The sequence below is a fragment of the Vipera ursinii genome, assembly GCF_947247035.1.
Source record: "Vipera ursinii genome assembly, chromosome: Z".
NCBI lineage: Eukaryota > Metazoa > Chordata > Lepidosauria > Squamata > Viperidae > Vipera > Vipera ursinii.
This window is the reverse complement of record NC_139517.1, coordinates 16,173,655-16,189,558: the sequence shown is the minus strand read 5'-3', so window position 1 is coordinate 16,189,558 and position 15,904 is coordinate 16,173,655. Positions and strand designations below refer to the sequence as shown.

The window sequence follows — 15,904 nt, the reverse complement described above, 5'->3', positions numbered from 1 at the left end:
GCTGCCCCCTGGGGGAAGCCCCGGTGCCCTGACCCACAAAGACGAAGGGCTGCCGGGGAAAGAGAGGAGGGAAATGGGAGCGGGAGATGGGGGTCGATGAAGGGCAGGGAAAGAGGACGGACGGAAGATGAAGGGATGCTTGGTCGAGAGAGAGAGAGAGAGAAGAGAGTTTGCAAAGAAAGGGGCTAGCAGAAAGGATGGAGGGAAAAATCCAGCGATGCCGAGGGAGGGATGGGAGAGGAAGAGAGCAGTTTGGATAGAAGAGCAAGGAAGTGGGGAACGGAGCAAAGGGAAGGAAAAGAGAAGAAGGGAGAGGAGAAAACGGAGGAAGATACGGAGCAGCAGAGGAAGGCGCGCGAGAGAAACAGGTTGTGACTGATCTGCCTCTCTTGCTCAGGGAGGTTTGGGGGGGGGGGGAAGGGGGGGCCTGAGGCTGGGAAGGAGGAGTTAAGAGTTTAAAGAGAAAGCATAACGGTTGCCTTTCTCCAAGGAGCCAGCAGGACACACACACAACACACACAACACACACACACCCCTCTTTCTAAATTCCTTTTTAATTGCACCATATCTCCTTAGAGAATCCAGGTTCCCAGCCTTCTCCTGTTCAGTGATCCCACCTACCTAACCCAGCCACCCACCCAAAGCAAAGCCCATCTCTTCAAGGCACGTTGTAAGACAAGTCAATAGGTGGGTCTAAAGCAGGAATCTTCAAACTTGGCCCTCTGATGACTTGTGGGAAGTCATCAAAGGGCCAAGTTTGAAGACCCCTGGTCTAAAGCAACGTGGTTGAGAAGAAGAAGAAGAAGATGGGGTTGCAGAAGAAGCAGAATTAGGACAGACTGAGCAAGGAAATGGGGTGTTGTGGGTCAGGAAGTTCTGAATTTGCTCCCCGGGCCTCTTCCTGGATGAATGATGTGGCAGGTGGTGGTGGTGGTGGGGTGAATCTGATGAATGGAGAAGTTGGACTCCTGGATCCATCCCCATCTCCTGATCCCTGTTTTTGAGTTCAGAGTTCCTGGTGACAAATGTGGAAGCCAGCCTGCCCTTTGGCAGGGCGCTCTTTGGGCCTTATTAATGAATAACTTTGGCCGCAGGGCTGAAGAAATGGATATATATAATCCCACGGGAGAATCCCTGCTGGATCTTATACAGTTGTCCCAACCTGTAAGGCTGACTCCTGCTCCTCACCCTTCAGAAGAGAATCTCGGATCAGCCCCTAGAGCACCGGAGAATCTTGGGTCTTCACCCCTTTCCTGTCAGCCCTTCCTTACACAGGACTGACCTGATCACTGTGTCCCACCCTCGGAAAGCAGCCCCCCACCTCCTGCCCCCACACTGAGGATTCCCAAGAAGCTTCTTGTATCTTGTATCATGTCTGGGTTTGCCTCTCTGCTGTTTCTCCTGCTTCTTTCTTGCCAGATCTCAGAAGGCTCCAAGCACGTAGAAGGTGAGTTCCTTCATATCTCTCCCCCGGGGTCTACAATTGCTAATTTTTAACACAAAGTACTGGATTAGGAACACAGGAGCTGGGTTTCCACTACTGTATCCAAATGAACCCAGCCACATAGTGAGCTTAGTGAGGCCAGCCAACTCTGGGTTTTTTATTCAAGAGACCATGAATTGAACAAAGCATGGCTTAAAGCAGAATGTAAGGTTGATTATTCCTTCAGCATCTAGCCTTCTTGGCTCTGCTCTGACCAATCCTAACTTGGCTGTTAGCCTAAGTGAGCCACAGTCAGCCCAAAATATTTTTAAGGTGCATTGATGGAGTGGCACACCTGGCATCAGCTGTGACACTATAAAAGCTTCCGGATTGCTTAAAACACGGTTGTCCAACCTTTTGGCTTGCCTGGGCCTCACTGAGTGAAGAGAAATTATCTTGGGCCGCATATAAAATATATAGTATGCTGAATGTATATAAATAACAAACTTCCTTTATTTTTTGGCATGTTTTTATTAACTTGGGAGGCTGCATTGCTAGCTGTCCACGGCCGGATGTAGCTTATGGGCTGCAGGTTGGACATACCTGGTTTAAAATATGACTACCCTCCACTGATTTGCCTTATCAGCTTTGTAGCTCAAGTTTAATTTAATTTAATTTAATTTATTAATATTTCTATACCGCCCTTCTCCCGAAGGACTCAGGGCGGTGTACAGGGCAAGAATAAAACATAAGTTACAAAAATTAAAAAGTAATTAAATACATGCCCATAAAAACAATAAATACATTAATAAAACCCCCAATAAAATGATAATAAAAACCCCAGCAATCCCACCCTTCATTAAGTTGGACATAGGAGCAGAAATAATTGTGAGCCCTTCTGCCAGAAGATAAATTAAGGACATGTGTTTAATTATCTGTTTCTTTTCTTTCACTCAGGTGGAAATAAAATAATAAATATATAATAAATACATAAAAACAATATTTGTATTGAAGACTTGAGATATTAGATACTTTTAAAAAAACTTTTCCTGCATCAGGATGCAAAGACACAAAGCAAACTGCCTTGAATAAAAGGATCTTACCAGGGGGATCTAATTATTTATTCTGAAAAATCTACTGAAGACCCTTAGCCTTTTTCAAGCTATTTTACAGATACAAAACTGAGGCTTCACAGATAAATGGTTCAAGGCAGCTATGACATTTATCTACTCAGCTTTCTCATATCTTGAATGCCACATTCTAAGCACTGAATTATATTGCCAGTCTGTACTTATAAACTTCTACATGCATACTTTCACACGTTTTCTCTCTCTCTGTCCATCCAATGGTTAATTTCTAAAATGCAAATATTTCTAAAATGCAGGTATTTATGCCTCATTTAACTTTCTAACACTGTATGAAATCTACGCGTTCATTTGTCTTCAGATATGCTCAAGCTGTTTTCCATAATCACAGTTACATGTATATGTGTGTGTGTGTGTGTGTAATTACATGTTATAATTACATAATTATTGATTTTCTACAGAGATTTAATGCATCTGAGAAAGATCCAGAAATATTTAAGCCAGCATGTCTTATTTTAGGGAAGTACAAGCTTAATCATGTATTCAGATTTTATATATATAAAATCATACTATATGTGAATGCCATTTTCCACCATCACAGAAAATACCTTTCAACTACTTAGTATAGATTTGAATGTGCTATATAATGGTAGTCCAATTGATATGGTTCTATTGTTTATTTGTGGGGCTACACAAAGTAAGCAATGGAACTCACATTCAGCTTCGCTAGTTTCACAACTGTATAAAATAGCACTCCATCAATATTATTACTGAGCAAAAGTTTAATAATAGTTGTATTTTCTCTGTTTGGAATATACTATACATAATAACTTGGATTATGTTTCATTGCTTGGTTTATTTATCCCCAAAGTGACTTAAGTTTTAAAATCTTTATAAAGGTGCAAAATATGAAGAAATACTCCAGAATACATTACTGCCCACTGGATTCCACAGTAATGGAATCTCTGAGAAAAAGAAATAGGCTAAAGGACAGAAGTAACTAACAAATAGGTACAGAACATAAATGTGTGGGATATTTTTTTCTTGCAAATTAATATAAAACTGTCAGTTTCAGAATATAGTTCTCCATCTGGTGGCCATGGATGGTAAAGCAACTTTCCTCTTGTATATTAAAACATATTTTTGTTGTTTGAGCTTGTTATTTTACAGTCAATTTAGGCACCAATATGGAACTGACCTTCTTCCTGTGTATTTTTCAGCCCTTTAGTCCTAATATTTACAGTAATGAAATTTTCCCAGCCAGACCCGATTAGGTCTGACCCAGCTTAGCTTAGTAAAATCATTCAAAGTTGGGTATATTCCAGCTGGATTCTTCTAAATTAAATGCAAGAAAAGATATGCTTAATGAACAAAACCTATTTTCTTTCTTAACCCCACACCCTTCCTTTCCATATAGGATATATTTAAAGTGCAGTCTCAGGGATTTTTGAAAATGGGTGTTACTTCTCATTAGCATCTTATTAAGAATTGTCACCTTCTTCACAATTAAGGTTGTGTGCAAGGGCAGGTGATTTTTTGCTTTATATAGCCATGACAATTCCTTAGATATTAAAAGGCTGTTAAAAGCACAGGAACAACAGTTGTGCCTTCTGCTCACAATCACTGAAGAGAAAGGTTTGACTGTCTTTTGCTCAAGCAAATGAAGAAGGGGGACATTCAAATGTGTGCAATCTGGGATTGCAAACCCAGACACAAGGGTGATAGTTAAATAATGCAGATCTGAGCTAGAATTGTTTTAAACAAGCATTGGTAAAGTTTATTTCCATCACATGCGTGCGTGCGTGCGTGCGCACACACACACACACACACAAATCCTCATGAACTGTGGTTTAGTTTGCAGAGTTCAGTGGGAAGTATAGACTAGAAAAATAAAAATAAAACCAATTTAACTATCAGTCTTCTTTCAAAAGTCAACACATATTTTCCCCTGGATCAGTTGTGGGATTCAAATATGTGAACAACTGGTTCTATGTGTGGATGGTGCTTCCAGAAGTCCATTCGGGGCCAGGGCAACAAAAATTTAGCTACCGGTTCTGCCGAAGTGGTGAGAACCGGCTGAAACCCACCAGTGTCCTGGATGATATTTAAACCTGGGAGGGCAATTGGAACTTAAATTTCTGTAATAGTAGATTGAGTAAACATACCAGCCAATCCAGAAGGTGATTTGTTTTAATGTGTTACACCCAACCATTCTGGTTCTGTAAACTATCGTTTGTGGCAGCATATTGTATGAACCTAGCCAGTTGTGGTGCACTTAATTTTCATTAAACAATGGTTTAACATGATACGTGAATCCATCAACCATCTTGCAAGAGTGCTCCAACACTGCAAAGTACGGGTCATTAAATGATTGTGAAAGATTTTGGAGCAAGTTGGTGGCCAAACACTACAAAGACCCATGTAGGACCACAGAGAACTAGATATTCGGTTTGGGAACACTAAAAAAAGTGAAAGAGATGCCCAGCTTGGCCTTGGGATTCTAAAATAAAATTCATTGGAAATGCAAGAAAACTTAGTTCTCAAGCTAATTTGCTTTTGGATTGATTTTTTTCCTCTCATACGACTATACGTTTTCCATCTTAAGGAGGATTTCCAAAATTAAAATACCCAAACAGAAAGCTTTGAAAACTGTTCTGTATGTTGGACCAGTTTCACTTCTCAGATAGGTTGAGCTTTGAAGAAAAGGCATAAGACATCAACGGGCAGGTAAGGATAAAACTACAGGTAATACTCGATTTACAATCATTCATTTAGTGACCATTCAAAGTTACAACAGCACTGAAAAAAGTGACTGATGACCATTTTTCACACGACTGCTGCAGCATCCCTCTGGTCACATGATCAAAATTCAGATGTTTGGTAACTGGCGTGTGTTTATGACGGTTGCCATGTCCCGGGGCCATGTGATCCCCTTTTGTGACCTTCTGACAAGCAAAGTCAGTGGGGAAAGCCTGATTCTCTTAACAACCGTGTTACTAACTTAACACCTGCAGTGATTCACTTAACAACTGTGGCAGGAAAGATCATAAAATGGGTCAAAACTCACTCAGCTGTCCTGCTTAGCAATGGAAATTTTGGACTCAGTTGTGGTCGTAAGTCGAGAACCTCCTGTACTTTACCAGTGTTGTAATAGGTGAGATAATGCCTTCCCAGTAACACTATTTTGTCCCTCTTGCTGATTTCTGCTTGCCTCCACCATTGTTCCTCAGTTACCAGCTACTTTATATTCAATCCCTGTTAATAATTGCCAGAGCAGAAAAAGCCTTCAGCACATTTCACCCTTGGTATCAGGCTACTTAGGGGTTTGCTAGACTTTCATAATTCCCTAGCCCCATAGATCATCTCCTCTAGGTTATTCCTGGTTGTTGACATTTTAATAAATAACTCCACACCACCCTTCCCTCCTCACCCAGTAATACCCTTAGGCATTTCTGCCCTTAAGATAGGTCATTTACTCACGTTGATCAGTTCCAAGTACTTTTCTAATCAGAATTATGTAAAAACAAAAAGGGGGATGCTGCAATCTTGAACTGCACTCTATCTGAAGATGTACCGGGCATCTTGGAAATCTTCAGTACCAATGTGTCTGAACATCTCTACCATTCAACTTGGAAGACCCCGAAGTTGAAATGTCTCTGAGATATCCAAGACCTTCTTAGGGCAAGGTGGAGAAAGATGTTTTCCCTTTATGAATAGAGTAGAGCAGGGCTTTTTTTGTCATAGAACGCTCAGAACGGAGTTCCGGCACCTTTTTGGGATGGAACCTTGTATGATAGGCAAGGCGGGTTGTATGACATGTGTGAGTTCCGGCACCTTTTTCTTTTACAAAAAAAGCACTGGAATAGAGTAGAGTAGAGTAGAATAGAATAGAATAGAATAGAATAGAATAGAATAGAATAGAATAGAATAGAATAGAATAGAATAGAATAGTTGAAAGGGACCTTGGAGGTCATCTAGTTCAACCCCTTGGTCAAGTATTCTTTCCCTTACAATCGTAATTACGTCCAACATTACCATTGTTAAGCAAGGCAGCTGTTAAGTAAGTAAATCAGGGGTGTCAAACTGCCGGCCTGCAGGCCGGACGCGTCACAACGAAACTGCGCCCACCCCATTGCCGGCAATGGGGAAAAAGCTCCGATACCTCGCGCGATGTCACACGACGTCGCGAGGTTGACATGCCTGAAGTAAATGAATCATGTGGTCGTTAAGGAAATCTGGCTTCCTCCATTGACTTTGCTTGGCAGAAGCCAGCTGGGAAGGTCGCAAATGGTGATCGTGTGTGACCCTGGGACAGTGCAACCATCATAAATACATGCCAGTTGCCAAGCGCCTGAATTTTGATCACATGACCTTGAGGATGCTGATTTAGTGCAAGAACCCGTCAGACCCCCCATTTTTTTCAATGGCATTGTAATTTTGAACGGTCACTAAATGAATGGTTGTAAATCAAGAACTACCTGTACTTTCTTCGTGGAAGGTCCATAATTGGGGCCCAGGACAAGTAATTTTCTCCCCAAATTAGAATATGTTTGACCTAGTAGCAGACAGCCTTTCCCTGTCATCTCTCTGAAGAAAACTAGGGGAAAAAATTGACATTAGCTTTCCCTCTGAGAGAAGACCAAAGTCTCCTTTTGAATTAGAAGAGGGAGAAAGTCCACAAACATCTATTGGCCTCTGGGGGAACTGTATTACTTTTTAGCTTTTGTGGAGTTAAAAAAAATATTCCCTTGATTTGCATGTTTGTTTATTTCTGGTTTTTTTTTAAGTTTCCTTCATTTTCGTATTAGATTTTAAATACTGTAATTTATTGCCTACTTACTGATAGAGGACTCTGGAAACAAACTGCGAAAAGGGGGGAGGGGTCTAGAAATAGTCAAAATAATGTTGTATTCATGATTACAGGTAGTCCTCAACGACCACAATTGAGCCCAAAATTTCTGTTGCTAAGCGAGATATTTGTTAAGTGAGTTTTGCCCCATTTCTTTCTACAGTTGTTAAGTTAATCACCGCAGCTGTTAAGTTTGTAACACGGTGGTTAAGGGAATCTAGCTTCCCCATTCACTTTGCTTGTCAGAAGGTTGCGAAAGCTGATCACGTGACCCCGGGATGCTGCAACCGTCATAAATTCTGTATGAATAAATAAATATGAACCACTTGCCAAGCATCTGAATCCTGATCACGTGACCATGGGGATGCTGCAGCGGTCCTAAGTGTGAAAAACAAGTCATGTCACTTTTTTTCAACTGCAGTTGTAACTAAAGTCACTAAACAAATGGTTGTAAGTCGAAGGGTGTAATCTGGGGTGGGGCTTGAGTTAACAGCCCATCATTTTTTTACTTTATTCATTTATTCACTCATCTCAATGAGTGAACAATCTTAAAATAAATTCCTATCATCAACAGCAAAATTAAAATATGCAGCAGGTGAGGAAGGAGTCTCTGGCTGTTTTTTTATTGTTGTTTTTCTTATTTATTTATTTATTTATGTATTTAAGTTTATTCAGCCGACCCTCCAGACAATATCCATGACATTTTGCTTTTAAGCAGTGTTTATCACACAGGAATCCAATTTTTGTTCCTTCACGTTCTGTTCACACCTTCACGCCTTCTGCTAGACTGTGGGGGGGGGGAACGAGCTTTGGTTTGAATTTGGCTTTCTTTGTTTTCAATTTAAGTTTCAGCTTGACATCTTTCTTGTTGGAAAATCTGCAGGAATCTGCTCTGGGGGAATGAATCAAAGCCAACAACAGGCTAATGAGGCAGAGTTTAAAAGGTTCTGCTGAGGGACATTTAAAAAGTACACAAAGAGGAAATGAGCCCAAACACCAATATTACCTTATGTGTCACAGGATAGAGAGAAAAAGCAAAATCACGCTTCCCATCAGAAAGCCCCTTCGGGGGCAAAGTCACGCTAACAGACAGCTTAATTCCTGACAAATTTTCTAATTTAGCTTTTGTTCTATTGGTCTCTGCGCTACAAGGCCCATCATTCTTCGGATGCCTCATCTAGATTAGAAAAGGCCAAATGGGATACTTTCTTCCCTTTTTTTAAGCTCACAATGAAAAGGGAAGATATCTAGTTTTGTTTTGTTTTTATCTGAACAACAACATCTTTTGAATTAGTATGCTGCACAGAAGGTCTTTGGGGGGCTTCCGTTTTTCCACTGTAATCTCAGTCTTAAATGTTAAGAGATAGATTTATAGAGGCAGTCCTTGACTTATAACTACAATTGTGACTGGAATTTCCCTTGCTAAGCATGGCTTAGGTAAGTCATGTCCAATTTTATGACCTTTTTTGCCACAGTTGTTAAGCGAATCACTGCAGTTGTTAACTGAATCATATGGTCATTATGTGAATCCACTCCCCCCTCCCACTGACTGGGAAGGTCACAAATGACGATTGCATGATCCTGGGGTTGCCGCAACTGTTGTAAATAGATATCAGTTGCTAAGAGGTTTCTTATCAGCTTGGTATCCTATCAGTTGCTAAGCTGAATTGTGATCATGCGACCATGGGAATGCTGCAACAGTTGTAAGTGTGAGTAACCACTTGTTCAGAGCTGTTGCAACTTCAGATGATTGCTAAACAAAGGGTTCTAACTTGAGGACTACCTGTACAGATATGAGTGTGTGCACGCGTGTGTGTGTGTATCTATAAGTACACCCACATATATACATTTATACACAACTCAAAGTCATTAGCATTCCAATATGCCTTCCTCCTCCTATTTTCTTCACAACAACAACCCTGTGAGGTGGGTTGGATTGAGAGAGATTGATGGGCCCAAAGTCACTCAGCCAGCTTCCATGCCTAAAATGGGACTAGAATTCACAGTCTCCCTTTGTCTAGGACTAGATCAACATCTTAACCACTGCACCAAACTAGAAATAGATTATCCATTAGACAGGTGTTTTATTGCCATTTTTAAAAATCTGGTTTGGTTCATAATTTTGCTGTTGCTGCTGTAAATGTTCTGTGTAGTTTTTTTAAAAAAGTAAAAAAAAATTTTAAATCAAGTGAAATATATTCGGATTTCAGCTCCTCCTCCTCCCACACCCAGTCTTTTTTCAGTTGCATCTTATAAACATTTATACTTTTCACTTTTCTCCAGCAAGGAATGTCAGTGAAACCACATGTCCTTCACGGAAAAAGAGTTTTGTAATGCGAACAGGACACGTTTGTCAGAGGAGCTGTGAACGCCGCCAATGTTCGAAAAGCAGAAAGTGTGCGTGCGATGGTAAATGTGGACTGAGTTGCATTTCTCCAGGTAGGTACATACGGACATCATTTTTTTAGGGCTGCAGGATTCTGAAATAGTTTGCAGCAGTATTTCCCAAGCTTAGCAACTTTTAACATGTGTTGGCTTCAACTCCCAGAATTCTCCAGCCAGCCATGAATTCTGGGAGTTGAAGTCCACCATATCTTAAAGTTGCTAAAGTTGAGAAATATTGGTTTACAGTCTTCATTCATCTCCCAGATAATTCCAGTGATGTTATTCTTATTCTAACTGGAAATTAATTTTCCCAAGAGGCCACATGAGAAATTGGGACTGTTTTGGAGGGCCACTTCCTCTCCCCCTGCCCTCTCCCCTGCCCCACCCCTTCAATGCCACACCCCTTGCCGCCATTGCTGCCCCGCCCCTGGCAACGCCCCACTTGTGGGAGCATTCCCTGCCCCCCCCTGCTAATCCCCCACTCCCCTAAGCCCTGCCTCCGGTGCTGTGGGCTGGCGGGGACAGCCGAAGGGCTGATTGTGGTCCACGGGCTATAAAATGCCCATTCTATGCTGAACCAGCCCATTATAACTAGTCCTCGAGTTATGACTACAATTGGGAGCAGAATTTCCGTTGCTAAGCAAGGTCATTGTTACATGAGTTGAACCCAATTTTATGACATTTTTGCCAGAGTTACTAAACAAATCACTGCAGTTGTTAAGTAAAGCATGCAGCTGTTAAGCGAATCTGGCTTTCCTCATGGACTCTTCCTGTCAGAAGCAGGCTGGGAAGGTCTTAAATGGCGATCACATGATCCCGGAACACTGCAACCACTGTAAATGAGTTTCAGTTGCCTATTGCCCGAATTTTGATCACGTAACCCTGATGCTGCTGCTTCAACAGTCATAAGTGCGAGGACCAGTCATAAGCAATAGCAGTTAGATTTGTATACCACTCCATAGTGCTTACAGCCCTTTCTGAGCGGTTTACAATGTCAGCATATTTGCCCCGATCTGGGTCCTCATTTTACCAACCTTGGAAGGATGGAAGGCTGAGTCAACCAATAAGTCACTTATTTCAGTGCTGTTGTAACTTCAAATGGTCGCTAAGCAAATGATTGAAAGCCAAGGACTAACTATATTCCTTCAGCACTGTTGTTGGAAGCTGGCTCGGAAGGCCACAAATGGCAATCACATGACACCACCCCCACCCCCAGGACATTGCAACTGTCATAAATACATGCGGGTTGCCAAGTGCCCAAATTTTGCTCATGTGACCACAAGTCACTTTTTAAAATGCCATTGTAACTTTGAAAGGTTGATTAAAAAAAGGGTTGTAAATGACAGATTATCTGCCCTCTGAGAGGAAGGCGGGACATCCTGCCAGAGTAAAAAACCTTCTATGTTTCCTTTCATGACATTTTGTTTTGTCTGACAAGGAATCTCCCGTGTTTATCTTTCAAAGCATTCATTAGATCGGGGTGGACAACTATGGCCACTTTACAACCTGTGGACTTCAACTCCCAGAATTCCTTGGAGCTCAAGAATTCTGGGATTTATATCCACAGGTCATAAAGTGGCCATACTTGCTGGTCCCTGTTTTAGATCATGGAGATCTTCCATCCTTGGTGCTTCCATCCTTGGTGCCATGCAGGCTCAGGAATTCTGGGAGTTGAAGTCCACGAGTCATAAAAGAGCCAAGGTTGCCTATCCCTAGCACTAGATCCTTCCAGATTGTGCTCATGTCGCGCTTTCTGTGTTCATCCAAGCCTTAAGATGTCCATGGCCCATGACAGTTGATAATGCCGAGACACATTTGGCCCAGGAATCCCATGTGTTTGGAGACTTCATGACAGTGACCTGCAAATCTGGATATAGAATGCTGGATGGACAAGAAATGTCAATCAGCCGTTGTCAAGGAGACAAAAAGTGGAGTGTCACTGCACGGTGCGAAGGTACTATTTCCTAATTATTAATAATTACTCAATACAACCAATCTCATAGTCGTGTCTTGTCTAAAAATCTTTATCCAATCCAAAGCCATCTTTGATCCCCAACTGTTTCCCAATGAAGAAACCAAAGTTATGAATGCTGATACTAATTTTATTATGAAATCACAGGAACAAATTCTTGCAGGTCTGAATGTGTCTTTCCTCTCCCTGTTTTTACACTCAAGAAAAATAAGAAGAGTCAAGTCTGGCCCGCTTTTCCAAATTAAATTTCTGCTTTGGACTCAGATTTCTCTTATCTGACAATTGTCTTCGTTGCTGTTCCTCATGGTGATTTGCACAACCCATTACATCAGTATCTTCACCAAAAGGCTAATTAATGGTTGACCTAATTGACTTTACACATCCCTGACCTGCAGTATGTTTTCTTCTTTTCCAGATGTTCTTAATATTTCAAATGTTTGCAAACCTCCCCCTGAGATTGAAAATGGATACCATGAAAATGGTCCTTATACCATAGGAAAGGAAGTGCTCTATAGGTGTAAACCTGGGTGAGTCTAGCACTCCATTTCTTCACTGAAGGCTATCCTAAAATTCTGAGCAGTACACGTGCTACATCTCCTAACTCAGTGTGTTTCTCAACCTCAGCAACTTTAAGATGTTTGGACTTCAGTTCCCAGAATTCTCCAGCCAGCATGCTCGCTAAGGAATTCTGGGAGTTGAAGTCCATACATCTTAAAAGTTGCTGAGGTTGAAAAACACTGTTTAACTAATAGGCCTACTTAGGAACAACAAAGCATGTGTAGTTTTTGCATTAGCATACCAATAGAGTTGGACTCTTCTCTTCACTATCTCAACCCATTTACACATCTTTCTACAACTTGCAGGAAGACCCTGGAGATCTTATGAGCAAATAGGAATAATGATTGCTCAGTTTCAATTTCTACATTTCAATTTCTAACATCCCTTTGAGAATTCCCACATATCATAGAATTCACCTCAGAATATGAAATCTTTGTCTTTGTGGTTGTTTACTTGACTACCTTTCCTGAAAGCACTACAGGTAGTCCTTATCACCACAATTTTTGCCTCAGTAGGTCTCACAACTCAGTAGGCCTCACAACTATGGCCTACATTTTGCCTCAGTTGTTAAGGAGATCACTGCAGTTGTTCAATGAATCCTATGGTCATTAAGGTCATCTGGCTCCCACCATTGAGTTTGCTTGTCAGAAGTCAGTTGGCTAGGTCCCAATTGGTGATCACATGACCCTGGGACAGTGCAGCTGTCATAAATACATGCCATTTGCAAAGCGCCTGAATTTTGATTACCTGACCTTGGTGATGCTGCAATGGTCATAATTTTATTCATGTATATTATTTATTAAATTTTATGCCACCAATCTCCCCTGCAGTGTGACTCTGGGCAGCTCACCAGTTATAAAACAAGTAAAAAATAATTTAAATATTAAAGCATGAAACTATACAGATTAAAATATTAAGTAAGTGTGAAAACCAGTCCTAAATCACTTTTTTCAGTGCCATTGTAACTTTGAATCATCACTAAATGAATGGCTGTAAGTGGAGGATTACCTGTATTTGAAAGTATGAATGGTTATTCCCTAATATTGCCATCTTTCTCTTTCCCCCCACCACGCTGTATAGATATTGGTTGCAGGGGTCCAATTCACTCCTATGCCAAGAAAATGAGGAATGGTCAGACAATGCTCCAACTTGTCATCGTAAGTTGTCAAGACACAACAGTAGAGGAAGATAATTACAACTTCTTTCAGGTTTCTTAAATGTGGTCAGGTAGAACTATTCTATTTCATGGCCATAGTAGTAATATGTTGAATCACAAACTTAACATAAGGGTGGCCAGGCATATACACCTGGACCAGCCACCTGTAAACCAAAACATAAGACTTGTCAATTTCTATCCATCTTCATACTGAGAGATCTATCTATTCATATCTATTCATATATTCATTGTAAGAGCTGTGGTGGTGCAGTGGTTAGAATGCAGTATTGCAGGTAAACTCTGCCCACAGCCAGGAGTTCAATCCTGACAGGCTTAAAGTTGACTCAGCCTTCCATCCTTCCCAGGTTGGTAAAATGAGGACCAGATTGTGAGGGGCAATATTCTAAACCGTTTAGTGACTGCTGTAAAGCACTATGAAGCGGTATAAGTGCTATTGCTATTTCCCTTTTAACTATTAAGCCATAACTCCCTTCTACATATCTTTCCATTTAAATAGACATTTCATAGGTCTATTCCATACTTCCATATAAGTTCTCTTCCATTGACCTTTAATTAATCCATCCATATAATTTGTAGACTGACTTAAGACTTTATTTTTCTCTCATCAGCTGTTACCTGTTCCCGGCCAACCAACGTTGCACAGGCAACACTGGTGGCTGTGCACCAGTCTGAATACCCTGTAGGAACCGTAATCTATTACTTATGTCATAAGGACTTCTACCTAGATGGGTCTAACAGAGTCATCTGCCTGAAAAATGGAAGCTGGTCCCAACTGCCTTACTGTAGAGGTACCTTCGTTTTCACTCCCTCCTATTCCTGTTATATATAATATTTTATCGACCTCCCATTAAATTCCGCCTCCAACTTCTGTTTGCCCTTCCAGTTGACCCCTTTACTTATTTCTTTCCTGTTCTAGCTCGCTGTCCCATCATTGCCCAAAGGAGCCGGATGATCTACCATGGACGTAAAGTTTGGGCCTATGAGATCCCAAATGGTCTTGTTCATCATGGTGAAACAGTCACATTTTTCTGCCGAAGTCAGAATAAGACCTGTAGTTTTGAAGCTGAAAGCAGTTGTTTTGATGGCGTATTGAAGATGCCTGATTGCTATGATGGTGAGGAATAAAAATAAGATGTATTAGGAATCAGTTTATGGTACAGTAAGATTATTATGGCTTCTTAACTTTTTTTGCTGAGATGTTTGAGAGAATAGAATAGAATAGAATAGAATAGAATAGAATAGAATAGAATAGAATAGAATAGAATAGAATAGAATAATTGGGCTGAAAGGAACCTTAATTATTTATTATGGTTGGTTGCATAGTCAGCCAGATGTTTACACTGGATTTAGCATTTTTATCCACCTATTGAGTCCTTCCCAAGGATCTGAGATAGGCAGATGTGGAGGTTTGATGGTGTTAATTATTTATTGTTATTGTTTTGATTTGTGGCGCAGTCAGCCAATTTTTCAGATTGGATTTATTTTTATTTATTAAAAAATAATCAGTGGATGCTGGCTAAGGAATTGTGGAAGTTGAAGTCCATGTATCTTAAAGTTGTCAAGGTGAAGAAACTGTTCTAGATTAACCAATTTAAAGTACTTCCAATTTTTGTCATACAGAATTTGGTTCCTCATTCCAACAAAGATAACAGGTACAAAACCCACATTTTTACAGGAGCAAATTTGTACTGTCTGCACACAAAAAAACACCTCATTTGCATGATTAATTACAGTAACTGATTGGTGGTTTGTGCTTTAGAAGTGTTCGTTTCTCTCAAAGAATTTGAGTTGAGAAGCGTGTTAACCAAATACTTAACTTTTTATTTCACACATTCTTCTACCTTCCCTAAAGTTGTGTATATTTGAGGGATTTGTTTGTTTATGTGTGGATTATCTTAGATAAAGTTCCTACTTGCCTTTCAACCACCTTTTTTGGATAATTTCTCCTCCTCCTTCTTCTTCCAGAACCAACGTATTTACAATACCATCTCTTCCCCCAAAGAGTTGTATCCGAAATACGTGCTTGTTGAACATCTGACCAGTCACTCCTTCAGCAGTGAGATCTGTCTCTTTCTCCTTGTTCAAGCTTGACAGACATCCTGGAAATCCAAGGGGCAAAATGGAAATAAGATCAATACTAAGAAAAGATGTCAACCAAAGGGAAAAGAGAAGGCAGGCCTGTGTATTTAAATGCTACAGCTGGCATTCTTGACAATCAATAGCTAGGTGTATGTTTTATTTATTTTTATCTGTTGCTCACTAAGTGAGCACCAAATACTTTCAGGCCATCCCAAACCACAACTCAATTTCTCCTGTACTTTTTTTTTAAAAAAATATTTCTTCCACAAGTCATATGGTTAAACTTATCCAAACTATCCTCTATATAGAGAGCATTTTAAATATGAAGGAAGTTTTGTTTCAAACCTACAACAAGTAAAAGCACATATCGTTGTAA

At 40.6% G+C, this 15,904-nt stretch overlaps 1 protein-coding gene across 1 annotated transcript; it reads left to right on the top strand.

Moving 5' to 3' along the window:
- Positions 1-9,690: 9,690 nt before the first annotated feature.
- On the top strand, positions 9,691-15,479 carry LOC310649990 (beta-2-glycoprotein 1-like; the record flags this gene model as incomplete). The annotated part of the gene is made up of 4 exons (XM_083378823.1): positions 9,691-9,796; positions 14,058-14,237; positions 14,366-14,563; positions 15,415-15,479. 4 exons carry the CDS (start codon positions 9,691-9,693, stop codon positions 15,477-15,479), a joined length of 549 nt encoding a protein of 182 aa, XP_083234949.1.
- Between the last annotated feature and the right edge of the window lie 425 nt (positions 15,480-15,904).